The 27818-nt window shown below is 38.8% G+C and overlaps 1 protein-coding gene across 6 annotated transcripts in view; it reads right to left on the minus strand.

The window, feature by feature from the left end:
- The window catches only part of DNAAF11 (dynein axonemal assembly factor 11), a 106525-nt gene that overhangs the window by 27665 nt on the left and 51042 nt on the right, over positions 1–27818 (minus strand). For 2 of the 6 annotated variants that reach the window (XM_055287286.2, XM_055287283.2), the window contains exons 7-10: positions 25671–25748; positions 20201–20260; positions 16289–16358; positions 15128–15223 (exon numbers count right to left, since the gene is read on the minus strand). In XM_055287286.2, coding sequence (XP_055143261.1) covers positions 15128–15223; positions 16289–16358; positions 20201–20260; positions 25671–25748 — 304 coding nt within the window. Of the gene's footprint in view, positions 1–13333; positions 13512–15123; positions 15224–16288; positions 16359–20200; positions 20261–25670; positions 25749–27818 lie in introns of those variants that run through there. The other 4 variants (XM_055287284.2, XM_063642994.1, XM_055287285.2 and 1 more) reach the window with 3 other exon arrangements.

Below are 27818 nucleotides of genomic sequence, written 5' to 3' on the forward strand. Positions count from 1 at the left end.
GGTCAGCTATGCAGGGAGCTCCTGGTGAGATCTGACTTACCTTCTGAGCAGCTAGGGCCTGACCTTCATCTGGCATCTACTATATGTTTATTTTGACAAGAATGTATGAAGTTGGCAGCAATAGATTTCATTATTTAAGTGACATTTGTTTATTTCACTTCCAGGAAACACAGAAAAGAGAAAAGACAACCCCTTGGTCTGGGAGGAGGCCAGGCAAGGTTTTAGAGAGGATGCCCATGATTTGGAAAAGAGGCTTCTCTATAACCTTGAAGAAAACAATTATCTGCAAATAATGTGTATTTCCTTGTCCCCCAGTTGACAACAAGCTGGGTAACTATGCAGGTTATCTTCCAATTAAAGTGGTATGAGGAATCATAGAAGAAAGGATACATTTTATTGTATCTACTTTTGATCCTCAACAATTTTCTTAGTGGGGTTGGGGGGGAATTTCACAGGAGAATAAAGACGGCTAAGATACTGATACTCATGAAATATCCTAAACCACTTCCTTATTTTAGAGTAGAAATATTGGGAACAAAATTTTAAAGGTGAAGCACTTTACTATATTAAGCTGCTAATGATCCAAAAGTAATCTGGCTGTAGATGAAAATTATGAGGCATTGTTTGTGTTCATTTGGAAACATACCCTATGATTTAAGGCAACATCAGAATTTCACTTCCTCTTCTGCAAAATGATAATCGCCCCTACTCCATAAGATGTTCAAAGTATTCAACACTGTGTGTGGCACATGGTAAATGTTCAATAAACAGTAGCTATGTCTTTGTCTTTATTATTAACTGGCATAAGGATAAGAGCAAGAGCCTAAATGGTGTGTCTAAATATCACATTTATTACAGGATTCTGAAAGAAGAGAACTAATGACCCCAATCTAGTGTTTTCCATGACATGACACATCTATTTATTAAATTATGACCTTGGGAAATATATATAACCTCAGCAAGCCTCATTAAATAATCTGGATAATAAAAATCCTTAGGTTACAGGGTTATTGCAGAAAGTGAGTTGTTTAAACTGTTTATCACGGAGCATACACAATTTTTGCTAAATAGTCATAATTGTAGATATATGAATGTAGGTGGTAAAGTCTTTCAGGGCAGGGGCCAAGCCAATTTCATTTTCCTATTCATAAAATGTATAGCACAGTATCTCCCAGACTGAAGGTATATAAAATGTGTTCAGTTTGTGCAGTGGGTATACATGTAAAAACCCTAAGTATAAATCCTGTAGTTAGCCATTATCTCTTTAAATATTATCTCTGCTAGAAATAAAGATGTTCTTTGAAACCAATGAGAACAAAGACACAACATACCAGAATCTCTGGGACACATTTAAAGCAGTATGTAGAGGGAAATTTATAGCACTGAATGCCCACAAGAGAAAGCAGAAAGATCTAAAATTGACACCCTAACATCACAATTAAAAGAACTAGAGAAGCAAGAGCAAACACATTCAAAAGCTAGCAGAAGGCGAGAAATAACTAAGATCAGAGCAGAACTGAAGGAGACAGAAACACAAAAAACCCTTCAAAAAATCAATGAATTCAGGAGCCGGTTTTTTGAAAAGATCAACAACATTGATAGACCGCTAGCAACACAAATACAGAAGAAAAGAGAGAAGAATCAAATAGACGCAATAAAAAATGATAAAGGGGATATCACCACCGATCCCACAGAAATACGAACTACCATCAGAGAATACTATAAACACCTCTACGCAAATAAACTAGAAAATCTAGAAGAAATGGATAAATTCCTGGACATATACACCATCCCAAGACTAAACCAGGAAGAAGTTGAATCCCTGAATAGACCAGTAACAGGCTCTGAAATTGAGGCAATAATTAATAGCCTACCAACCAAAAAAAGTCCAGGACCAGACGGATTCACAGCCAAATTCTACCAGAGGTACAAAGAGGAGCTAGTACCATTCCTTCTGAAACTATTCCAATCAATAGAAAAAGAGCGAATCCTCCCTAACTCACTTTATGAGGCCAGCATCATCCTGATACCAAAGCCTGGCAGAGACACAACAAAAAAAGAGAGTTTCAGGCAAATATCCCTGATGAGCATCGGTGCAAAAATCCTCAATAAAATACTAGCAAACCGAATCCAGCAGCACATCAAAAAGCTTATCCACCATGATCAAGTGGGCTTCATCCCTGGGATGTAAGGCTGGTTCAACATATGCAAATCAATAAACGTAATCCAGCATATAAACAGAACCAAAGACAAAAACCACATGATTATCTCAAAAGATGCAGAAAAGGCCTTTGACAACATTCAACAGCACTTCATGCTAAAAACTCTGAATAAATAAGGTATTGATGGGACGTATCTCAAAATAATAAGAGCTATTTATGACAAACCCACAGCCAATATCATACTGAATGGGCAAAAACTGGAAGCATTCCCTTTGAAAACTGGCACAAGACAGGGATGCCCTCTCTCACCACTCCTTCAACACAGTGTTGGAAGTTCTAGCCAGGGCAATCAGGCAGGAGAAAGAAATAAAGGGTATTCAATTAGGAAAAGAGGAAGTCAATTGTCCCTGTATGCAGATGACATGATTGTACATGTAGAAAACCCCATCATCTCAGCCCAAAATCTCCTTAAGCTGATAAGCAACTGCAGCAAAGTCTCAGGATACAAAATCAATGTGCAAAAATCACAAGCATTCCTATACACCAATAACAGATGACAAACAGAGAGCCAAATCATGAGTGAACTCCCACTGGCAATTGCTTCAAAGAGAATAAAATACCTAGGAATCCAACTTACAAGGGATGTGAAGGACCTCTTCAAGGAGAACTACAAACCACTGCTCAGTGAAATAAAAGAGGACACAAACGAATGGAAGAACATTCCATGCTCATGGATAGGAAGAATCAATATTGTGAAAATGGCCATACTGCCAAAGGTAATTTATAGATTCAATGCCATCCCCATCAAGCTACCAATGACTTTCTTCACAGAATTGGAAAAAACTACTTTAAAGTTCATATGGAACCAAAAAAGGGCCCTCATTGCCAAGACAATCCTAAGCAAAAAGAACGAAGCTGGAGGCATCAAGCTACCTGACTTCAAACTATACTACAAGGCTATAGTAACCAAAACAGCATGGTACTGGTACCAAAACAGAGACATAGATCAATGGAACAGAACAGAGGCCTCAGAAATAATACCACGCATCTACAACCATCTGATCTTTCAAAAACCTGACAAAAACAAGAAATGGGGAAAGGATTCCCTATTTAATAAATGGTGCTGGGAAAACTGGCTAGCCATATGTAGAAAGCTGACACTGGATCCCTTCCTTACACCTTAACAAAAATTAATTCAAGATGGATTAAAGACTTAAATGTTAGACCTAAGACCACAAAAACCCTAGAAGAAAACCTAGGCAATACCATTCAAGACATAGGCATGGGCAAGGACTTCATGTCTAAAACACCAAAAGCAATGGCAATAAAGGCCAAAATTGACAAATGGGATCTAATTAAACTAAAGAGCTTCTGCACAGCAAAACAAACTACCATCAGAGTGAACAGGTAACCTACAGAATGGGAGAAAAGTTTTGCAATCTACTCATCTGACAAAGGGCTAATATCCAGAATCTACAAAGAACTCAAACAAATTTACAAGAAAAAAACAAACAACCCCATCAAAAAGTGGGCAAAGGATATGAACAGACACTTCTCAAAAGAATACATTTATGCAGCCAACAGACACATGAAAAAATGCTCATCATCACTGGCCATCAGAGAAATGCAAATCAAAACCACAATGAGATACCATCTCACACCAGTTAGAATGGCGATCATTAAAAAGTCAGGAAACTACAGGTGCTGGAGAGGACGTGGAGAAATAGGAACACTTTTACACTGTTGGTAGGACTGTAAACTAGTTCAACCATTGTGGAAGACAGTGTGGTGATTCCTCAAGGATCTAGAACCAGAAATACCATTTGACCCAGCCATCCCATTACTGGGTATATACCCAAAGGATTATAAATCATGCTGCTACAAAGACACATGCACATGTATGTTTATTGCGGCACTATTCACAATAGCAAAGACTTGGAACCAACCCAAATATCCATCAACGATAGAATGGATTAAGAAAATGTGACACATATACACCATGGAATACTATGCAGCCATAAAAAAGATGAGTTCATGTCCTTTGTAGGGACATGAATGAAGCTGGAAACCATCATTCTCAGCAAACTATCACAAGGACAAAAAACCAAACACCGCATGTTCTCACTCATAGGTGGGAATTGAACAATGAGAACATTTGGACACAGGAAGGGGAACGTCACATACTGGGGCCTGTCATGGGGTGCGGGGAGGGTGGAGGGATAGCATTAGGAGATATACCTAATGTAAATGATGAGTTAATGGGTGCAGAACACCAACATGGTGCATATATACATATGTAACAAACCTGCACGTTGTGCACATGTGCCCTAGAACTTAAAGTATAATAATAATAATAATAATAATGAACTATCTCTGCTAAATTCTTCCTTTATTCTCCATATGACACTAACTAAACATGTTAGACCTTCTCACTCTATTCTACATGTTCTTTTTCTTTTTTTGAGACGGAGTCTCGCCGTCACCCAGGCTGGAGTGCAGTGGCGCGATCTCGGCTCACTGCAAGCTCTGCCTCCCGGGTTCACACCATTCTCCTGCCTCAGCCTCCCGAGTAGCTGGGATTACAGGCACCTGCCACCATGCCCAGCTATTTTTTTGTATTTTTAGTAGAGACGGGGTTTCACCGTGGTCTCGATCTCCTGACCTCGTGATCCACCCGCCTCGGCCTCCCAAAGTGCTGGGATTATAGGCGTGAGCCACCGCACCCGGCCTATTCTACATGTTCTTACTGTCTTTGTTAATATTTTCTTTCTCTATGCTTCATTCTGGATCTTATCTTCTTACTTTCCAGTGTAGCAGTGCTGTCTTCAGCTATGTCTAATCTGCTGTTAAATCTACTCATTAAATTTTAAATTTATCATATTTCGATTCTAAAAAATTTTTATTTCATTCATTTTCAAGTATTAAACCACTTTTGTATTTTCTGTTTCCTTATAAAACATTTCATGCTTGACTATTGCCTCCTAACATAATCAGCATCAACATCAATGTCACTACCACCCCACAACAGGGAGCAGCCATCCACCAAGGATCCTCAGGAGCTGGTGTAAAAATGTCCCAGTTCCATCGCCCCTTATGCAGGGTTGTGCTGAGGTATGTGTTTAGCACTGTCTTACAGAGTTTTCCCACCAGGGAAGCTGGTTTAACACAGAACTATCTATTGGCCACCTTCCCTTCCAGCATTCCCATACTTCCTAAATAAACTACTTTACAGCAATCCCTATGCAAATTTCTTCTTCTGAAAGACATCAAATTAAAACAGTGTTTTACAGTCTGTTTCTAACAATTTAATGCCTACAGCAACTGTGGGACCCTCAAGGTTGCCCTCAAGGAAGAAGAGCAACAACCTGCCATAATCAAATTCCAAAACTAGACTGGGTTTCTACTGAATCCTACTCATGTCCCCGTGTGTATCTAGTTTATCTTTGCATACTGGATACTTGATTTGAAATATATATATATATACACACACACACACAGCACACATACATACATATGCGTGTATGTTTGTAATATATATAATTTGAGCCTGCCTCTTCTAGAAAGAATTTTCACTGGGTTTGCCAGGCATGTGTGGGTGTTACTTATCCGAGACAACCTTCACTCAAGCTCAAGTCCAAGTTAGATAGTGTGAAGACAGGCTGTGAGGCCTTCTGATGATTGGTTTACATCTTATTCACCTTACTGAGAGGTTACAATCCTTCAGAATCACACCCCAAAGTGAGAGCGATTTATTAGAGTCCCCTTTTTGGCAGGTTCTGGACATTAGCTGTTTTCTTCCCACCTGTGTGGTCATTGAAGGATTCTTTTTGTTCAGAGGACAGTGGCTATTCACTATCTTGGTAGGTATTGGTACTATTAAGATGTTTTTAAAATATGTAGTCCATCTTCTTGTCAGTGTGATTGTTGTTCTTTATGACTTGGTTGGCCATTAGCAGATGACAGAGCTCTAGAGGTATTATGAGAAGATGGTAGTATGTAGGAAGGAGTACAAATAGAGAAGAACAGAGGTCTCAGAATTGAATTCTTGCACACACCAACTTGCAGAAGCCTAGGTATAAGAAACAATCAGCAGTGAAGGACCTGGTGGCAAAGGACTCCAGCAGACAGAGGTATCTGGTGGCAGAGTGAAAGCCGTGTATTGAAAGCCAAGTGAGCAAGGATTTAAACATGGAGGAACTGCATAAGGGGTAAAAAGCCTACTAAAAGGTTAAATAAGAGGAGGACAAGGGATGATCACTAGATTTAGTAATCTGGAGGTTATTGGAGACATCAAAGAGAGATGTTTTAGTGGGAGGGGGGGTGTGGGGAAGAGATAATGCCTAATTAGAGTTGATTTGAGAGATAATGAGAAAAGATTTGAAACAGCAAATAGAGGCGTCTTTTTTAAGTTTTGCAATAAAGCGGACCAGGGCAGTAAATAGAGGAGGATGTTTTTATTTTGTTCTGTCTTTGTTTTTTAAGAGGGGAGACCTTTCAGAATGTTTTCTAATGTAAGATTCAGAGACGTGACATTCAAAGAAAAAGTATAGAGAGCAGAGAACTGCCAAAGGCGGGAGCGGAGTGGGGAGTCTTTTAAAAGCAAGTGGAAATAGGATCCAATACACATCTAGAGGGACTGCATACACCACAGACAGTTCATTAGGAAGAATTAGGAAGGAAGGAAGGCCAGGTTGCACTAGGGGATATAAATGCAGGTAGGTTGGTAGCCATTATGGTTGAAGTTTGTGGAAATTATCTTTTGAGGCTTCCACTTTTTTCAGTTAGAAATTTCAGGAATGAGCTTCAGTTGGAAGTTTTATAAATGAGCTGAGAATGAGAAATAAAAGAGCAGAAGTATGGATGAAACAAGAAAACCTAGCAAGATGCCCAGGCAACACTATAGACCCACTTGACAATCAGAATAAAAGTGCATTTGTGTTGGGTGTATCACAAGTATATTTGAGCAGAGAAAAAGTGCTGTGGAATGTGTGCAACTACAAAGGAGGAGGTTGGTTTGAGATTGTGTTTTTTAGAAGTATGGTCTGTATTATTGACCTTAATATGTGATCTTCACTTCTTATGCTCAGTACAAACAGAATTAAGCAAGATATTCACCAACTGAAGTGGTAAATATATTTTGCTGTTCAGTTCACATGGCAACTTCCTTAATCTCAGTTAATTATTCTGAAGAAACACCCAAAGGAAATCATGAAGCATATTCTTGGAGTGTTCCTGTAACTTGTCATTTAAGAATTGAGATGGCAGTTTAATTTAATGACTTGATGCAAGTGAACAAGCCTCTCAGTGCATGCAAAATTCCAGTTAAATTTTAAGTTGGACTGTGGTAAAATCATATGCTAGATATCCTCAGGATGATGATGAAAAGATTATGTACATAGAACTTAGTTTGATTACACATTTTAAAGAACTTGGAATGAAGGCCAGACATAAACTCTTAGAAAATGTGATGAGGAATAACCCCAACCAAAATAGAAACTAAAATCATACATATAATATCTACAAATAAACTTAGGACATGTGTAGCAACTATAGAGAGAAAACTACCAACAAAGAAAATCTTCTAATGGACATAAAATAAGAGTAATAATGGAGAAACACATTATTGAATATCCAATTTTGATCATGTAAATACACCAATTCATTCCTATTACAATCTATAAATTCAATGCAATCTTAGTAATTATAAAATATTAGCTAGTAGCAATAATATGCATTACTAGCAATGAATAATATTAACAGTAAACATTAATGTAGTGTGTATTATGTCCCAAGCGCTGTCCTAGGTACTTTATTTATATTCATTTGCATAATCCTCAAAACAACCTTTTGAGGCCTGAATTACTGCTGATATCATTTTATGAATGAGGAATCTGAGGCACAGAGAGATGAATAATTTGCCAAGGTCACACAGTTGCTGAGTGAAGTATCAGAATTTAACTCAGGTTCTCTGCCTCCAGAGCCCATTCCCTTAATCATTTCTTCCCATTGCCTCTAAATCCATGGCAATAAAAATTCCAATGGTCTTTTCAGAGGCGGAATTTGAGAAACTCATTTTAAAGTTAACCCAGAATGATACGTATGGAAAAATAATCAGGAAATAGTTGAGAGGGAGAGTAGTTTAGGGGAGATGCATGTTATAAATATTAAAATGTATTTTAAAGATACATTTAAGGTATTCACTCATTCAACAAAAATTTATTGAAGACCTACTGTTTGCCAGGCTCTGTTCTAGGTGCCATTGACAAAGACAGAAAACACTCCCTGTTCTCATGAAGCTTAAATTCTTTTTGGGGAAAATAGAAAAAGAAATAAACAATTAAATATTTAGACTGTACAGCAGGAACAGGAGATTTAGAATGCAGCAGGAACAGGGGATACAGAATGCTGAGATTGGGAGGAGATGTTTTGTAAATATGGGTATCAGGAAGGGCCTCAGTGATGTAATGACACTTGAGCAGCAACCTGAAAGAGATCAGAAAGCAAATTATGAGGACATCTGGGGGAAGGACATTCTGGCAGAAAGAACAGCAAATGTAAGAGTCCTGAAGCAGAAAGATGCTTTTCATGTTTGTGAAATAGCAAGGAAGCCAATGTGGCTGCAATGACTGGAAGGAAGTGGTAGAAGATGATGTCAGGGAGATAATGGAGTGGGGGGGACAGGTTATCAGGGGACTCTGCCTTTAACTCTGAATAAAATGGGAAGAGTGACTTGGTTTGATTTACATATACAGTCATGTGTCATATAATGGCATTTCCAACGACAATGGACCACATATACAATGGTGGTCCCATAAGATTATAATGGATCTGAAAAATTCCTATTGCCTACTGACACTGTATCTTAATGTTGTAGAACAATGAATTACTCGCATATTTGTGGTGATCCTGGCATAAACAAACCTACTGCACTGCCAGCTGTATAAAAGTATAGCATATACAATTATGTCCAGTACATAATACTTGATAATGATGATAAACGACTATGTTACTGGTTTATATGTTTAATTGTTCTATACTTTTTATCATTATATTAGAGTGTGCTCCCTCTACTTATATTTAAAAAAATAATGTTGTCCCTGAAGACCTTCCCGTGAGATAAGATGTGGAGGCAGAAGACAGTGATACTGATGATCCTGACCCTGTGTAGGCCTAGGCTAATGTGTGTGTTTGAGTCTTTAACAAAAAATTTTAAAAAGTAAACAAATAAAATAAAATATTAAACAATTTTTATTTTTCGAGACAGGGTCTTGCTCTGTCATCAAGGCTGGAGTGCAGTGGCGCAATCAATGCAGCCTCGATGTAGCCTCTGGACCTCCTAGGCTCAATGTAGCCTCTACCTCCCAGGTTCAAGCCATCCTTCTGCCTTAGCCTCCTGAGTAGCTGGGACTAGAGGCACGAGCCACAGTTCCTGGCTAACTTTTATTTCTATTTTTGTAGAAATTGGGCTTCACTATGTTGCCCAGGCTGGTCTCAGGCTCCTGGGCTCCTGCCCCAATCTTCCAAAGTGCTGGGATTATAGGCATGAGCCATTGCATCTGGCCAAAAATTTTTAGAAATAGCAAAATGCATATAGAATATGAGTATAAAGAAAGGAAATTTTTTTTTATAGCTGTATAACGTATTTGTGTTGTAAGCTAAGTGTTATTATTCTCAGAGTCAAAACTTAGGAAAAAAACTACAAAGCTTATGAAGTAAAAATGTTACAGTAAGCTAATTTATTGTTGAAGAAAGAAACACTTTAAAAAATAAATTTAGTGTAGCCTAAGGGTACAGTGTTTATGAAGCCACAGTAGTGTATAGTCACCCTGGACCTTCCCATTTACTCATCACTCACTTGCTGACTCACCCAGAGCAACTTCCAGTCCTGCAGGCTCCGTTCCTGGTAAGTGCTCTATGCAGGTGTACCATTTTTTATGATTCTCCCATTGCTGGATGCTATCTTTATGAGATGGCCAGAGTACACCTCTTCTACTACCTCACTTGCCACTTCTAGCCTAGACAGTCACCCTTGTTAAAACAGTAGAGGAAGTACAGTGACAGCTGACTTTTTTAATGATTCTCCCATTGCTGGATGCTATCTTTATGAGATGGCCAGAGTACACCTCTTCTACTACCTCACTTGCCACTTCTAGCCTAGACAGTCACCCTTGTTAAAACGGTAGAGGAAGTACAGTGACAGCTGACTTTCTGGGAAATGTGATACCCACAAGGTAAGATATACAGATGGCAAATGGAGACAAAAGTCCGGCCGTATACTAGGGACTGTGATATTTGTGTATTACAGCAATCTGGAGTATGCCATCGACCCTCTGGTGAGTGTTGGGAAGCACCTAGGATTGCAGAGCTAGCACAAAGTGAAACCTCTTGGAACAAGAGGCTGAGCTGGGAACATCCACTGACATGGCAGCAACACAAAACATAGCCATGACCCACATGACAGGGAAAAGACAAAGTGATGAAACTTCCCTATTGGTCAGTACCCAGAGTATATAGATCCAGCCTCATTTAGGAGTAAGAAAAGAGAAAAATATTAATTTGACATCATGAAAAAATGCTGAGTGAAGTATCTAATGTGAAATATCATAGAAACTTGTGGATTCAATGACAAATGTTGTGTCCCTAGAAAATGTATACAAAGATTATCATTGAATTCACATGACACAGTCATCCTATGCATAGGAAACACTAGGTCAGCCCTCCACTGTATTCTTTACAAATGCTGACACAAACAGGGAACTACTAAACATCAAATCTAATATTTTAAAAATTGATTTAGAGTATCCAAATATTAAAAACTACTAAAGACTATCCTAGAAGTATTAAATATCACTTAACATGTTGACAATACTATACTATGAATGAATTGAAATTGTACCTAAGTGTCTATGTGATCCTTTTTTTTTTTTTTAGGTGAACTAATGCATTTGTCTTTATTATTTAAACCACTTTGAGTAAGGGGTTTCTGTTACTTAAAGCCAAAAGCATTCTAATTATACGGTGTTCTTTTTTTCAAGTTGGTAAATTTTATGTTACGTGTTTTATTTTATTTTTCCATAGGTTTTTGGGGAACAGATGGTATTTGGTTACATGAGTAAGTTCTTTAGTGGTGATTTGTAAGATGAAGGTACACCCATCACCCAAGCAATATATACTGAACCTAATTTGTAATATTTGATCCCTCATCCTCTTGCCACCCTTTCCCCCTGAGTCCCCAAAGTCCACTGTAACCTTCTTATGCCTTTACATCCTCATAGTTCCCACTTATGAGTGAGAACATGTGATGTTTAGTTTTCTATTCCTGAGTTACTTCACTTAGAATAATAGTCTCCAATCTCATCCAGGCTGCTGCAAATGCCATTAATTCAATTCATTCCTTTTTATGGCTGAGTAGTATTCCATAATATATATAAATATGTGTGTGTGTGTGTGTGTGTGTGTGTGTTTATACAATTTATACACTCATTGACTGATGGGCATTTAGGCTGGTTCCCACATTTTTGGTTCCCACATTTTTGCAATAGCTAATTGTGCTGCTATAAATGTGTGTGTAGGTATATTTTTTGTATAATAAATTCTTTTCCTCTGGGTAGGTACCCAGTAGTGGGATTGCTGGATCAAATGGTAGCTCTACTTTTAGCTCTTTAAGGAATCTCCACACTGTTTTCCACAGTGGTTATACTAGTTTCCATTCCCACCAGCAGTGTAGAAGTGCTCTTGTTCTTTTTCACGGCATCCATACCAACGTCTATATTTTAAATATTTTTGATAATGGCCACTCTTGTGGGAATAAGGTAGTATCACATTGTGGTTTTAATTTGCATCTCCCTGATCATTAGTGATGTTGAGCATTTTTTCATGTTTGTTGGCGATCTGTATATCTTCTTTTGAGAAGTCTCTATTCATGTCCTTAGCCCACTTTTTCATAGGATCGTTTGCTTTTTTCTTGCTAATTTATTTAAGTTCTTTGTAGATTCTGGATATTAGTCCCTTGTCAGATGCATAGATTATGAAGTTTTTATTTAAGGAATAAATGTTATTGTGTATGTTTATGGTATACAACATGATGTTATGGGATACACATAGTAATAAAAAAGCTACTATACTGAAGTAAATTAAAATATCCATCTTCTCTCAGAGCTACTCCTCATTTTTCTTTTTGTGGCAAGAGTGAGCAGCTAAACTTACTCACTTAGCACGAATCCCAAATACAGTACAATTTTATTACCCATAATTATCATCTTGTACATTCCATCTCTAGACTTGTTCACCCTCCATACCTGCTACTTTGTACCCTCTGACCTCCCCATTTACTTCCTGCATCCACCATCTCCTTCATCACTGGTAACCACTGTTTTGTTCTCTATCTCTGTATATTTGAATTTATTTTTAATATTCCATATATAAATGACATCAAGCAATATTTCTCTTTCTGTGTCTAGCTTGATTCACTTGGCATAATATCCAGGTTCATTCACGTCGTGGCAAATGGCAAAATCTCACTCTCTTTAAGGCTGAATGATATTTTATCATATTAAATGGTCACACACACACACGCACACATATCACAGTTTCTTCATCAACTTGTCTGATGATGGAGAAATGTTGATTCTTACCGTATGTTTCATAACTCCAAGAATTTCCCTCAGTAATTATAACGCAGGTCAGACTCACACAATTCCACAGTAAGTTCATAAGTCCAGACTAATACAGAATAGTTCCATGGATTAAACGTTGGTACTTAAAATGTTTCAATCAATAATAATCAGAAAGATGTTAATTTTCAGAAATATACATTTTTAATATTAAGTATAAATGAAATTAGAATTTTTTTAACTTTTGGTGGTTTTTAAGATCTGCTGTTGTTTGAGGTTCATACCTCAAACAACACAGTCCTTGCAAAGAACTACTTATGGATGAAAAAGACGACAAATTTTCAGCAAGAAATTATTCCCCAAAGTTTGTTTTTACTATCTACCTTTTAAAAGGAATAATAATAGAAAACGATGAACTTATACATCAATATGACTTTAACATAGTAGTCGAAAATCTTAAAAAATATATCCCTCAAGGGAAAATATTATTCATAATTTATTAATGAGGAGAATAGAACTATTCCTAGTCCATACATATATAAATTATTTCATCTCCAATCAAGCATTTCTAAAATGCTTTTTCCTCAATAAGCCATTTCTTATTATTTTCATGTGTTTTTGATGTGAAAAATTTAGACAGATTAAAAACATAAAGGAAAAGGGGAAAAGAATGCTGCAGTTGTTTAAGACTCATAAACAGTGACAGTAGAGCTTTTCTCATCAATTGCTTGGCACCCTGCAAAAGATACACCAATCATCTGTCTTGATTTCCCTTTAGGAATTAGCAGAGTCTCTATTTAATCTTTGGCTTTCCAGTTAGAAGTTTCACACAGACACAAAAACAACAGGCTGCTAACCATAGTGTTATATAAATGTCTACATCAAAGTACTAGGTAATTAACTTATCTCTTAGATTTCCCTATATTCTGGTTACTATAGAAGCATTTCTTTAATTTGTTGTAGTCATCAAGAACAATACAATTCTTACAGTTGTGTTTGTTATTTTATTACTTGACAACAAATTGTATTTGCTATTTTATTGCCTCCGAGTAAAAATACATAATTGATTACCTATAATGAATCCGCTGGAAATTGGCTACAGGAAATGCAGAATTATCAAATTATTACAGAAATCTTTTTGGTTAATCAAGTTTGTACTCTTCATAGCTGACATTCCCTCATTCTACTCTTTTTCCTCATCAGCAGAACCCAGTTTTGATTGGTTTATCTACTCTTCCCCTTTGAAATCTAAATGACTTGGGCAAAGTTGACCCTACCCCTAGCTTATGGGATGAGGTATGATTAATAGAAACCAATCAAAATACTCCTTGTTGTCTGTGGGGAACTGGTTCCAGGACATCCCTTGGACACCAAAATCTTCAGATGCTCAAGTCTCCAATAAAAAATGGCATAGTATTTGTATATAACCCACACACATCTGTACACTTTAAATCACCTCCAGATTACTTACAACACCTAATACAATGTAAATATTATGTAAGTAGTTATTATACTGTATTGTCTCGGAAATCAAGAAAAAAAAAAGCCTGTACATGTTCAGTACAGACACACTTCTTTTCCTGAATATTTCTGATCCCCAGTTGGTTGAATCCATGGATGCTGAACCCATGGAAGGCTGATCGTACTACCATCTTTTTGGCTAGAGATTGGTTTTAATGGTTCAGGATTATGCTAATCAAGACTACGTGGGCTCTTCAGCTGAACTGACCTAATGAGTTCAGAGGAACTTCTGTTTCATTGTGATGGGAGAGATTCTCTGTGTTTCTTTCTCTGATCCTCTGTCTTTGTCTTTTTATCTCATGCAAGATAGGAACATGAAAGTATGCTGCCCAAGTCACTGCTAGTGCACATCTTATGGAAGAAAACCAGTCTGAGGACAGAGTTGACATATCAGAAAGATCCTGACCCAATGTTCATGGACCCCCTACTCCCCACCTTCTCCTATCTTGATACAAGAAATGAACCATTTGTTTATGATAAAAGCTAGTTTTATTTTGGGTTTCTGCAGCTTACAGCAGGAAATATCCCAACTCATTCATATGGCCTGTAATGATGAATCCAAGTTCTTTCTGTGGACAAATTAATTTTTTTAAGTTTAATTTCCTTAAGTTCTTTCAGGAAAGGATAAACCACCTTAGGCCCCAAACGCAACCCAGTCTGAGTTCTTTGTTCTCACAGACCTTTGTTCTCCTACCTCAGCTGCTGTGAGATTTCCTGGTGCTCCCAACTAAAACGTACTTTAATCAGAAGTCATCATTAGTCCTGACAGGTCAAGTTCCTTCAGGAACCCTCATATCCAGACTTGAAATTGACCCAAATGACATGACCTACCTTGGGCATGCAGATGACCAAATGACCCGTTGTCTGAGATCTTTTAGCAGAACTACTATCGGGTTTCACTTCTGCAGGAAGGACAAGCTGAAATGGCTGAAAATAAGTAGAAAGTATCACTGAGAGCAAGGACGTTACATGAGAGGGTTACTGCAAGGGGCATTTTCATTACAAATGCAAGATACACCATTCAATTAAGAAATGTGCTTAAGCTTATTAAAAATATTTATATGAGCTATGCTTTCTATGCACAAACTATTTTACCTATTTTAACAAGTAGTCTAAAGAACAGTTATCAATCACAAACCACTGTTTGTGCTCATGGGTTCATGAATGACTAAAAAGTAATTTATAGAGAAAACCTTGTCAAAAAACCATCAACATATTTCCATTTAAAAATCTTTAAGCTAATCTTCAAGCCCATATTAGCCCAAATTAGCAAAAAATGGTATTTTAGAAATAATAAAATTATAGTTGTTATGAATGAAATCATTGACAACTTAGAATGGGTGTGCTATTTAATTTCATGCATAGGCTCCCACACATATGATTATGTTATTAGTTTTGAAAAAAGTGTAACACAATAGACACAGGTTTAAAATATTAATGATATCCAACTACATATGGTCAGCAGCCATTCCCACCTTATACCACTCCCATGATATAAAACCATGTGCTAAAAAATAGCACTGTGTTTGGTTTCCCTTTTTCTATTTTGTTTTGTTTTATTTTTGTTTGTTTGTTTATTTATTTATTTATTTATTTATTTATTTATTTTTGAGTCAGAGTCTCACTCCAGTAGCCCAGGCTGGAGTGCAATGGGGTGATCTTGACTCACTGCAACCTCTGCCTCCCAGGTTCAAGCAATTCTCCTGTTTCAGTCTCCCGAGGAGCTGGGATTACGGGCATGAGCCACCATGCCTGGCTAATTTTGTAGTTTTAGTAGAGACAGGATTTCACGATGTTGGCCAGACTAGTCTCCAGCTCCTGACCTCAGGTGATCTGCCCGCCTTAGCCTCCCAAAGTGCTGGGATTACAGGCATGAGCCACTGCACTCGGGCCCTTTTTCTATTTTAATAACACTTAAAAAAATTTGAGGCACCACAGCTTAGTTCAAAGCTTAGCTTTTGAAATTGTAATAGTCTACAGGGTTCTACTCACCTTTCCTTTGATCATTACTCGCACGTAAGTTGGTTGCACATCAACATCGATTAAAGAGGTATCCATATACCTTCAAAATTAAACACACGAAATCTTATAATTTAAAAAATATCAAGTTTGAATAAGTGCAAATACAAATTCACACTTACAGGGCTATTTTAAATGAAGGACGTTTAAAATATCCATGCAAAATGGGTCTTTAAAAAATTAGTTTTAAATTAATCCCCAGACCAAAGGAAATTCAATATATCAGCAATTTCATTTTTAGACCCACAAGTACACTTGGCATTGATTGCCCCTAACCCAAAAATATCTGAGGTCTGAAACACCAGAGGTTTGCAAAAAACAGCTTGCCATGCTCTTTCATGAATATTTTATTTTAAGCCCCTCAGACTTGAATAGCCAGGAATGCTGATTCTACTCTGCTTGAGGCCTGCAACCACCAGCTCCTGCTTCCTTGGCGGCTCTGGATCCCCTGCAGCTGTTGTGCAGCTGCCCTGATACTATCTCTCCTGGAAGACAAGCTTGCTTCTCCCCTCAAAGGCACATCCTGCTGAATAAACAAACCCTTCTGTTTATGGCAGTGACCCCAAGATCAGGTGGCAATTATTCTCCCCCACTCATGAGCAAATCAAAGATTTAGATTTCATATCACTCATTAAAATCAGAAGCTTAGCCAAATAATTATCTTAACTACTTCAAAATACTAATTGTGAACATTAGAAAATGCAGAGCTGCTTTAAAAATTACAAATGTTAAGGCAGGTAAGCTAATACAAGGGTTACAGGCATAGGTTTGGAGTGACACAGGCTTGTGGGGAACTGGCTCCACCCCTTCCTGCTTTATTACCTGGGACCACATTCCTTAACCTCTCTAGGCCTCAGTTTCCTCTTCTGCAAAATGGGGATACTACTAGCATCTAGCCCTAAGATTGTTAGGAAGGAACATGTATAGTGCCCAGTACATAGCTAGTGTTAATAAACTATTATTATATGCCATTTAAAAACGATTTTTATAATAATAATAGAGATGAGGTTTTCTACAGCTTCACGTGTGATATCTATGCTGTAATGAATTATGTAGTATTTTCCATGCTTGGGCCCCCAAAAATGTTCATCTATCCTTACCTACATGGCCTTTCTCTGCCAGAAATAATCATCTGACAGTTCTTTGCAGAACAAGCTACTTCTTATCTTTCAATTATCATTGCTCATGTCTCCCCTCTTCCCTGACCACTCCCCACACAGCATTATTCCCATCCCTGAACACTGTCCTTTTCCTTGACAGCAGACTTCTTCCTTTGTAACTCATCAGATGTCTATTTATTGTCTGTCGCCCTCCCCCACAGGGCTCTAAGTGATAGGAGATCATGACTGGATTTAGAAAACGCCAGTTACAGTCTCCCCATGCCTGGCACATAGTAGGTATTCTACAGATGTTTGTTGAATAAAGGCAGGAAGCAGGCGTGAATGAATGAATTTAACTTTCAAGTATATACCCATGTGCCCATAAAGACAACCAGGAATTATAGCATAATTCATTTAGACAGAATCATGGGAATGAAAGAGTTTTACTACATAGACTGGAGAAATATTACCACCCCTTAAAATGCACAAGCATGGGAATGAGGAATGTTTCCATTTGAGGACTGAACAGGAAGCAGCCAACAGAGCTGAAAAAGAAAGGGTTATACATTCATTAAACACCAGACATAGGGCCTAAAAATGGAAAGGACTTACAAGGATGAAACAGTGATTTGTCTGAAACACAGTAGAAATGGCAGCTTGGGAAGCTAGAGGAGCAGAGGATATGAAGCTAGCTGGAGAAGAGCTGGGATCTTTGTAAAGGCAGATGACCTGGCAGCAAGCAGGCAGAAGAATTGACAGGAATTCTATAGAGAGGCACACAGATGATCTGAGACAGCTCGGTGTGGAGAGGAAGGGACCACACTAAGGCTAGCCCTGGTTCACAAGAGCCAAGGTGGAAACAACCCAAACGCCCACCATCTGGTGAACGGATAAACAAAATGTGGTATATCTATGCAATGGAATAGTATTTGGCCATAAAAAGGAAGGAAATTCTGACACGTGCAACAATGTGGATGAGGCTTGAAGACATTATGGTAACCGAAAGAAGCCAGACAGAAAGGCCACATGTTGTATGATTCCATTAATATGAAATATCCTAAATAGGCAAATCTATAGAGACAGAAAACAGATTAATGGTTGCCATGAAGAGAGAGAACGGGCAGTGACTGCTTAAGGGCCATAGGGTTTCCTTCTGGGGTGATAAACATTTTCTGGAACTAGACAATGGTAATGGTTGTACAATATTGTGAATTTATTAAATGCCATGGTTCTGTCCATTTTGAAATGGTTGAAATGGTCGATTTTAAGTTATGTGTATTTTACCACAATCAAAACAGCAAAGTTGGTTGAAGTCCTCAGGGCTGATGTTCTGGCTACTTCGGTCCCTGTTTACTTTGACAAGACTCACTCTTGGAAAATTTACCCCCTCTTGGGTAATAATCCCTCCTACCTCCAGGGTTACTGAGAGATTAAATAAAATGGGGCACATCAAAAGCCATTAAAAAGAGAAAGGCATTTATTATAATTCATACATGTAGACATTCATCCATTCATTCATGCACGCCAATGTGATACTCCCATTATCAGTATTTGTTCATTCATTCATTCATTCTTGTATTTATTGAGCACCTAACAGGTCCTGCTCTGACCATAAACTTTTTTTTTTTTTTTTTTGAGACGGAGTCTCGCTCTGTCGCCCAGGCTGGAGTGCAGTGGCTCAATCTCGGCTCACTGCAAGCTCCGCCTCCCGGGTTCACGCCATTCTCCTGCCTCAGCCTCTCCAAGTAGCTGGGACTACAGGCGCCCGCCACCACGCCTGGCTAATTTTTTTTTTGTATTTTTAGTAGAGATGGGTTTCACCGTTCTGACCACAAACTTTTAAGAATACAAGTAAATTTACACTTTGTCAGCAGGAAGTCAAAAAGTAGAAAGAGTGGAAGGAAGTGCTAGGCAGGGGTAGGTACTGCTTTATGTCAGATGGTGGGGCAGAGAGGCCCCTCTAATGAGGTGACATCTGAGCCGAGGCCTGAAGGACACGAGGCAGCAAGCCACAAGGACACCAAGGGCGATACAGGCAGAGGGAAGCACAGGCAAGCAGCCTCTGAGATGGTGCCAGGGGACACTGAGGTCATCAGAAGGATGTATCAGCACAGTGAACCAGGGCCTAAAATCTTCAGGGAATGAGGCAGAGTGACCTGCTGCCTTTAGATGCTTCCACAAAGAAGAGAAGAAGGTGATACAGGCTGAAGGTTTGAGTGTCAAAGCCATGGAGTTTTAGGGAGGAGAAAAGGACAATAGTTTGGGTGTGGTGATGAGGGCAGGAAGGAGGTCTGTGCCACTCCTACCCACGGGTGAGAAAACAGGCAGGATGTGAGAGGGCAGCAGGGAAGAAGGGCCCACTGGTGACAGTGGCTGCTAGGTGTTCCCCCAGGCCTCTGAGATGGGACTGAGGGAGGGGAGCCGACCACCTGATACCTACTACTATAGGAAGGCATTTTAGACAAAAACAGAGGACCATGCCAGTAAAGAGCAGAGTGGGGTCCTTGTAGTATCAGCATCAGAAAACAGCATAGGTCTGAGAATTATTTAAACTCTGCCTTAGATATTCCGGAGTTCATATCCATGACATTGTGGCTTTATTTACCTTTCCTTTCATTTTCATGCTTTTAAGAATTATAGTAATTTCTCTGTCTTAACAAATAAGCTTCATTTAACTATAGGTCTAAGTCAATTCCATTTCAATTTTTTCAGAACTAAAAAATTACTACTGAGAATGAAAACAGACAGAAATGTCATGAAATAAATATGTAGAAAATGTCTTTACCTATAGACAGCAAGGTCCAGGATGATCTGCTTTTCATTATCTTTCAAAGAGAAGTCAATTCTAAGAATAACACATTTGGGGAAAAAAAAGAGATGTCTTTAGGATACTGTATAGATAATCCCATCACAAATTCAGAAGCAAATTAGATAATAATTCTATAATAATATCCAATGACAACTTATTTTAGTGGTTGGACAATCAAATGTCAATGGTAATTTTAAAATTTCAGCAAAACGTACAACATATTAATAAATTATTTGTGTTTACAGGGTGTAAATGTGGGAATCTTAAGGTAAATTACATACAAAAAATTAGCTTTGGTGCAGAGATAGAGACATCTGGTGGCTAAAGTTTTCTTTTCCATTTCATATGAGTTTGCCAGAAGCAAACTAAAACATTGGAATTACTTATGAGAATTAAAGGTTGCTTTTGCCTCCCCTTTATCCTGCATTCTATTCCTTAAGTTTTAAAGAGTCCTGTCTTCCTTCTTTTTTCTTGCTATCTTTTTTCTTCTCATCGCTGACCTTTCCATTGCCCTGAAAAAGGCTGAGACACTGCTCATTATCTATTACCTCTGTTTTATAGATGAAGAAACAGCGGTTCAAAGAGGTTTGCATAGCTGAATTATAATAAATGCCTTTACACTTTGTCTGCACGAGCCTGGCTAGGCAGGATTTCAAAGCTCCACCATCTTTCAACTGTACCCTGAGGCTGAGTCCTAGGTCTAGCTTCCACACTGAACAACATACTATCAGAATTGCCTGGTCAATTTTCTTTTGAACATTTCACTTATTCTATTACTCCATAAAATATACAACTCAACAATATTAAAGAACATAAGCGAAACTGTTTAGGAAAATGTGAAGTTAATGATAGATTTGGCTGTTAGCCCCATTTCTGCTTGTGGCAGGCACTGTCTCATTGCTTTCAATAGTCCAGGCCTGTGGGACTTCTTCAGTGTCTCAAATGACCCATGCATTTGTAGAACCTCATCTCAGGAGCCTTTTTATGTGCTCCTGCTCTGCCTCGATTGCTTATTATTTGTAAAGTAATTTCAGAGAAGTTTCCTACGGCAGAGATTGCTATTGCTATCTGCTTCCCCTTTATTCCTAGTGACAGGAACCATGGTTTACCTAGGTGCGTGGCTATGTACAATAAAGGTTGCATTCTCTGGTTTCCCTTGCAGGTAGGTGAGGTCATGTGAGGGACAGTCATTGTATGGCAATTTCTAAGAATGTCCCTTAAGAAAAGGAGCATGTATACTTTCTTCCCTTTTTTCTTCTTTATTTAGCTGAGTAGAACAGAATGTTCCATGATGAACCATGGAGACTACTTAATAAGCAATTGCAACTGTCCAAGCAAGAGTTAGTGTCAGCTAGTGGTGGTGGTGGGGTCAATGAGACGTGGCTGGATTCTGATAATATCGAAGGAAGAGTTCATAGAAATCATTGATAAAATGAGAGAGAGAAGAATTAAGGGAGAATCCAAGGTTTCTGGTCTTAGCCAAGGGGTGAAGGTGTGTTAGTGAGATGGAGAACACAGGGACACAAGCACACGATGCTGGAGAGTGTTAGTGAGGCTGGAAATCAGGGGTTATCTTTTAGCCGTAATAAGTGTGCAATGACTCTCTTACATCCACCCAGTGATGTCAAACAGCTAATTGTTAGAAACAAATTTTCGATGCCGCAAAGTGAAACCAGCACTCAGGCAAAAGTTTTCTCAGCAAGGCAATATAATTCTATGGAAGGGCACTTGCTGCATGCAAGGCAGAGGCAAGAGAGAGCGAGCAAAACAAAGGAGAGCAGGAGTTTTTTATCCCTAACACAAACCCTATTCCTATGTCCTCCCACTGCGGGCTGGGGTTGGACCACACAATCTAGGCTAATTCTGATTGGCTACTGTTGACATCATCAAAGGAGGCAAGGGTGGGCATTTCACGGGAAGGAAAGGTATGATATATCTTGGAGTGTTTGGGCACAGCAGAGATAGGGAGGGCTGATAGATGAATGGGTACAATTACCTTTTAGAATAGAACAAAGAATCAGGAACCGAAACCCTTTGAAGAGGAACTATATATTCTTAACAACATAACTGAATAGACAAGTCTTGAGCTCAGAGAAGAGGTTGGATCGAGTTGGGAGCAATGTAAAGAGAGTGTTTACAGCCATGGGATTTGGTGAGAGCCATGAACAGCAAATGTGAAAAGGGAAGACAGCTGAGGAGTTTGCTATAGGGCACCCAAAAAACAAACCCAAAAGGATCTGTCAAAGCTTAGGAAGATGAGCAGTCAGTAAGACAGAAGAAAAATCAGAAGCAAAGGGAAGAAATTGCTTTAGGAAGGATGGTACTGAACAATTTGATCCAAATCTGCTATGTCCAGTAAGACAAAGACTAAGAATTGAACACTGAATGTGGAAATAACACGGCTAAGGAAATTTCAGGATGATGCAATGCACAGAAGTGGTTTCAAGAAGGAATGTGAAGTTAGAAACTGGAGACCAAGTGCAGACAATTCCATTAAATGGGGGCAGAGAAAAAGAGCTGTGGCTGGAAGGAAAACCAGGGGAAGGGAGGTTGTTGCTTTAATTTTAAGACAGAGATTTTTAGAATTTGTTTGCACGTGGGTGAGATTGATCTAGCAGAGTGGAGAGAACTAGTGCAGAAGACCAAGGATAACTGAGCAACTAAGTCCTTGATAGGCAGAGGGGATTGAGTCAGGGTGCTTACACAGACTGATTTTGGATGGGAAGTTCACCATCAGCAGCAGGAGAGAGGGGAGTACATGGGACCGGTCCAGATACACTGGTAAATTGGATGTTGGGAGGAAAAGAAATCTCCTGATTGCTTTTTTTCTCAATGAAATAGGAAACAAGGTCCTCAGTTAAGACTGTGGAAGTGTCAGATGATGTTGGAAGTAAGGAGAGAGAAGGTAGGAGAGCAGCTTGTAGGACAGTAGGAGAATGGATGGCCCAAGAAAATACAGGAAGATTGCCAGAGTCCATCTGAGATCTGTGGTTATGAATTTAAGGTAAGACCAGCAAGTGGAGGTGAATGGTCTCCTCCAGCCACACAGGAGGACCAGCCCAAGAGTGGGTAGTGTGCTGGATTTTAAATAGGTTGGGGTTTTGTGAGGTGAAGATGATGGAAAGAGAAAAAAACAAGAGAGCTGAGGACAAATGACAAGGACTGATTTCATTTTTCTTTTCCTTTTTTCTTGAGACAGGGTCTTACTCTGCCGCCCAGGCGGGAGTGCAGTGTCATGATCTCAGCTCACTGCAACCTCTGCCTCCCGGGTTCAAGCGATTCTCGTGCCTCAGCCTTCTGAGTAGCTGGGATTACAGGTGTGTGCCACCACTCCCGGCTAATTTTTGTATTTTCAGTAGAGATGGGGTTTCACCATGTTGGCCAGGCTGGTCTTGAACTCCTGACCTCAAGTGATCTGCCTGCCTCGGCCTCCCAAAGTGCTGGGATTATAGGCGTGAGCCACTGGACCTGGCCCAAGGACTGATTTCTGTGATGAACCATAAAACTAAAGCATAGCAAGAAAAGATGAGGGGTTAGGGGACAGTAAGAAAAATAGGAGAGTGAATTATCTTATGGTCTTCACGGGGGCACGTGGTTGTTGGAGTGGAGGGAGTTCCCCCAGGAACATAAGAAATGGTGTCTAGTGAGACACTCGAGGTGAAGTTTCTGAGGTGGAAGAGATATCGATGGTGGCAAATCTAGGAATGAAAATGAAATCGTGTGGATGAGCTGAGCTGGAGAAGTGAGCCGGTTGGGGAACTGAGAGGCCAGGGCTTCTGGTGGATCACCTACATGTTTGATAAAGTCATCACCAAGACTGATAATGGCAGGAGAGACAGAGAGAGACATGGGTGTGGGTGAAACATCTTCAATGAACTGAGAGGGCTTGGGGTTGAGGGCTGATCAGGGTGATGTAGATGACTGCAGGAAGAAGGAGCAGGGGTGCTATATCTAGATGGCTTGTGCTTCAACAGAGAAAGGGAGAAAGATGGCCTGAAAGTGGCGATGGGGCTGTAACTGTTCCCGTGGTGTGTGTGGTGAGGAAGAACAGTGGTCAACCACAGAAGTGAACCCTCCACTAAAGTTAGTGAAAAAGGAGAAACGGTGGAAGCTTCAGGATTTGCTGTCCAAGCTCAAGCTCCAGAGGGCACAGGGGTCCAAAAGGGGTGAGAATGAGTTGAAGTGGATCAACGCCATTTGGGTATAAGATTCTGGCCAGTGGTGCATGACCTGGGAGGGGAGGAACGGGATGATCACATGTCGGGAGGCAGTGCTAGTGAGGAGGTGGTGGGTAATCAGTTCTTCATAGACTCAATCTCAGTAGAACTGGTTTTAGGGGCAGGTGAGGCTGCAGTGTGTGGGAAGAGTGGTGGTCTTACCAGACATACATGGAGTTCCGGGAGTCTCCCTTGAGTTCTGTTGTAGGCTAAAGAGAGACCGCCTAAACTCGATTTCTGAACTCCATGAGGTCAGAAAGAAACCTGTTACAGTCACTGCTCTATCCCCAGGGCCTAGCCTAGTGTTCTGTCTTGCATTCCTGTCTGCTGAATGTGGGTAAGGGGAAGGAATTACAAAGTTTATCATGGAAGTCACTAGAACTAGGTTAGCATGAGCAACTCAGAAACACCACCTATTAGCTGTGTGACCTTGGGCAAGTCACTCCACCTCTCTCAGGCCCAGGTTCTGGACATGTAAAAAAGAAATACTGTCAACCACCTGTGATTGCTGTGAAGATAAATGATGCCCAGGAATAATTCAAGATTGTGCCTTCACCACGGTCATGACAGAGCAAATGAAATGACAGAAAATAGGTTTGCGTAATAAAATGAAGTGAACAAGATTTAGTCTGTAGGCTCTCTGGTCTGTATTTTGGCTACAAAAGTCTTTTCTGTTCTGCTTTCTAATTTCAAATTTTATGATAGACAAAGAGAGTACATCAGATGTTATTATACTTGAAGATTTCCAGTTTGAGTATCTGTCCTCTCATTAAATTCATTGAGGGTGCTATATTGATTTCCTTCCCTAGCTCTCAAATGCTTTGTAGATGTGCTCCAGAGTATAAAGTAGATGTATAGAAGGTACATCAGTATTCTCAACCAGCTTGCTCATGGCAGAGTTTTAAAAATTCATAAATACAACAATAATGTGGTGGCAATTTTCAGGCATAAAACTGTATATGGTCCAAAGTTTCATGGGGTACATAAATAACTAAGATCTCCATATGTCAAGATCATTTTCTAGATGCCAAGAAAATTATGCATTTGAAAACATAATAGATGTTTTGCCTTTAAATATGCACCAAATGACATTATTCTTAGACTCATCAAACTTGTTAAGAGCAGTCAGAAATATTCTTTGCAGAGCAAACCTGGAATTGAAACAATGATTGACCAACACCATTGATTGACACTTTTGGGTCTTTAACTCTCTATTTGGCCTCACATACTTGGGCTCATTCACATTTAGGGCTTTCCCATCTCCAGCGATCAAAGTCCTGGGTGGTTTCACTTTCTTCTTTTTTTCACTTAAGATTGGTGGTGGATGAGAACACCGGGCAGCATGGAAAGAAAAAATAAGCAAAGAGAATATAAAAGCAATTGATACATTTTTGTGAAACAGTTTTAAAAAAATTAATTGGACTTTTACGAACACATCAACAATTCATCATTCTTAAGTCCATTCCTTTAATTCTATGCTGGGAACTGACAATCAAGCCAGATTTTTTATATGGTTGTATCTGTATCTGTACAGCAAAAAAATGACCAAGACAATTTGCCAGATAATTTGAATGAGGGAAGAAAACTCCTTTTCATGACTGTCTATTAATATTTAAATAAGTCTATTTTATACATGATTTACCCAGATAACTGTCAACTCTCCATTTGTGTACAGAGCTTCTGCTTTAGCTAAAATACAACATTTAACATACCAAGTAGAATCTATTCAATAGAAATAAAAATACCAGCACAGAAGAATCTATATAAAAGGGTATTTCTCACAGCATTATTTACAGTGGCAAACCCCTGGAACTGTTGTTAATGTCCATCAATGGAGAAATGGTTGGATCAACTGTGCTTCATTCATGCTATAAAATATTTTGCAGCTATTAAAAAATGTGTTTGCTCATTACCTATTGATTTAGAAAAGTGTTGATGATGTATTTAGTGAGAAAAAATATATAAAATATAAATCCATTTTTGTTTTACAAAAAGACCCCAAATCCTACATTTGCAGAGATAATTTATATAATTACAAAGGGCAAAAAAAATTATATAGTGAGATCAACCCAAGCCTGTTAACACTCATTACATTGAAGGGTTGGATAGGAGGTAAATAAAGGAAGCAAATAATAGAAGATTAATGGAGTAATAGGAAATTAAAATGCAGTATGTAAATTCTATTTAAAAGATTACTGAAAGTATATAGAACCTTAAATAGGCAAATATGGACAGTATCTAGATCAGATGAACAAATTTGTTTAGATGATGGAACTGTTGGCGATTCTTTGCCTTAAATTTCTATTATGCTTTTAATACAGATTTTGTGTCAGTTAACTTTATTTTGGAAAAAATCATTCACACTCTTCTGCATTTTAAACTGGGCCTCCAGATCCAATGGAGTTAATATTTCAATGACCCAGGACAATTAAGGGGCATCCACAAGCCCTCGGCTTCACCCTACTCAGTGTAAAGCAGATCAGAGTTAGGAACAAAAGATTTCTTTTGTCCCTGCTTACACCGAGTTAATAAAAATGGCAACACAATCAGAGGCAAACATCTCATGGACTCACTGGATTGGGAAATCTAAGGTGTCCAAAAGATAGTGACTCAGATCTCCATCCAATGTAGCCTTACTTTGTTAGGTATCAGGGAGTAAAAAAAATTTCTCCTTATTTCAGGCTCAATTCATAACAGATTAGATATTATTTACACATACCCACAGATATATGAATATAACATATGTGTGTATGGGTATATATGTAAGAAATATTTCACATTCTATAAACATGTAGAACTTCCATTTCAAAGGGCTCTTGAGTCTGCAAAGCACTTTCACATGTACGGGCTCATCTGATTTTCTTAACAGTACAGTGGGGTAGGTAAGACAGGTATGATAATCCCTGTTTAGCAGATGAAGAAACAGATGAGGAGAAGTTAGGTACTTGCCAACATCACACAGAGGGTAATAGTGGAGTCAAGACATGCATAATCTTATTCAATGCCCTTGCCAAAGGACTGTGTGGTCCCTTAGTGTGCAAATCACCCACGTTTTACAAACGAGTATTTTAGATAAAATTTGATTTTTGATTGTTATACCTCCCTAAAACTTTATGAAAGCAGCTGAGATTTCAAATCTTTTTTATTTCTTGTTTCTTGCTTTTAGTTGTTAATCACAAGGAGAGATATTGTGTTTTGTTTCACTTGAGTCATTGCCATGTAGATTACTATATTTCAGGGCTAATTTATCACATTCTCAAGCCCATGAATAATAAGTATTCCCATAAGTTATATATTTTACATACTAGACTTAAGCAATGACATGAAATGGAATGACACAAAATCTATTTTTGAAAAAGCTACTCTGAAGATAATAG

The sequence above is a fragment of the Symphalangus syndactylus genome, chromosome 7 (genome assembly GCF_028878055.3).
Source record: "Symphalangus syndactylus isolate Jambi chromosome 7, NHGRI_mSymSyn1-v2.1_pri, whole genome shotgun sequence".
Classification (NCBI taxonomy): Eukaryota; Metazoa; Chordata; class Mammalia; order Primates; family Hylobatidae; genus Symphalangus; species Symphalangus syndactylus.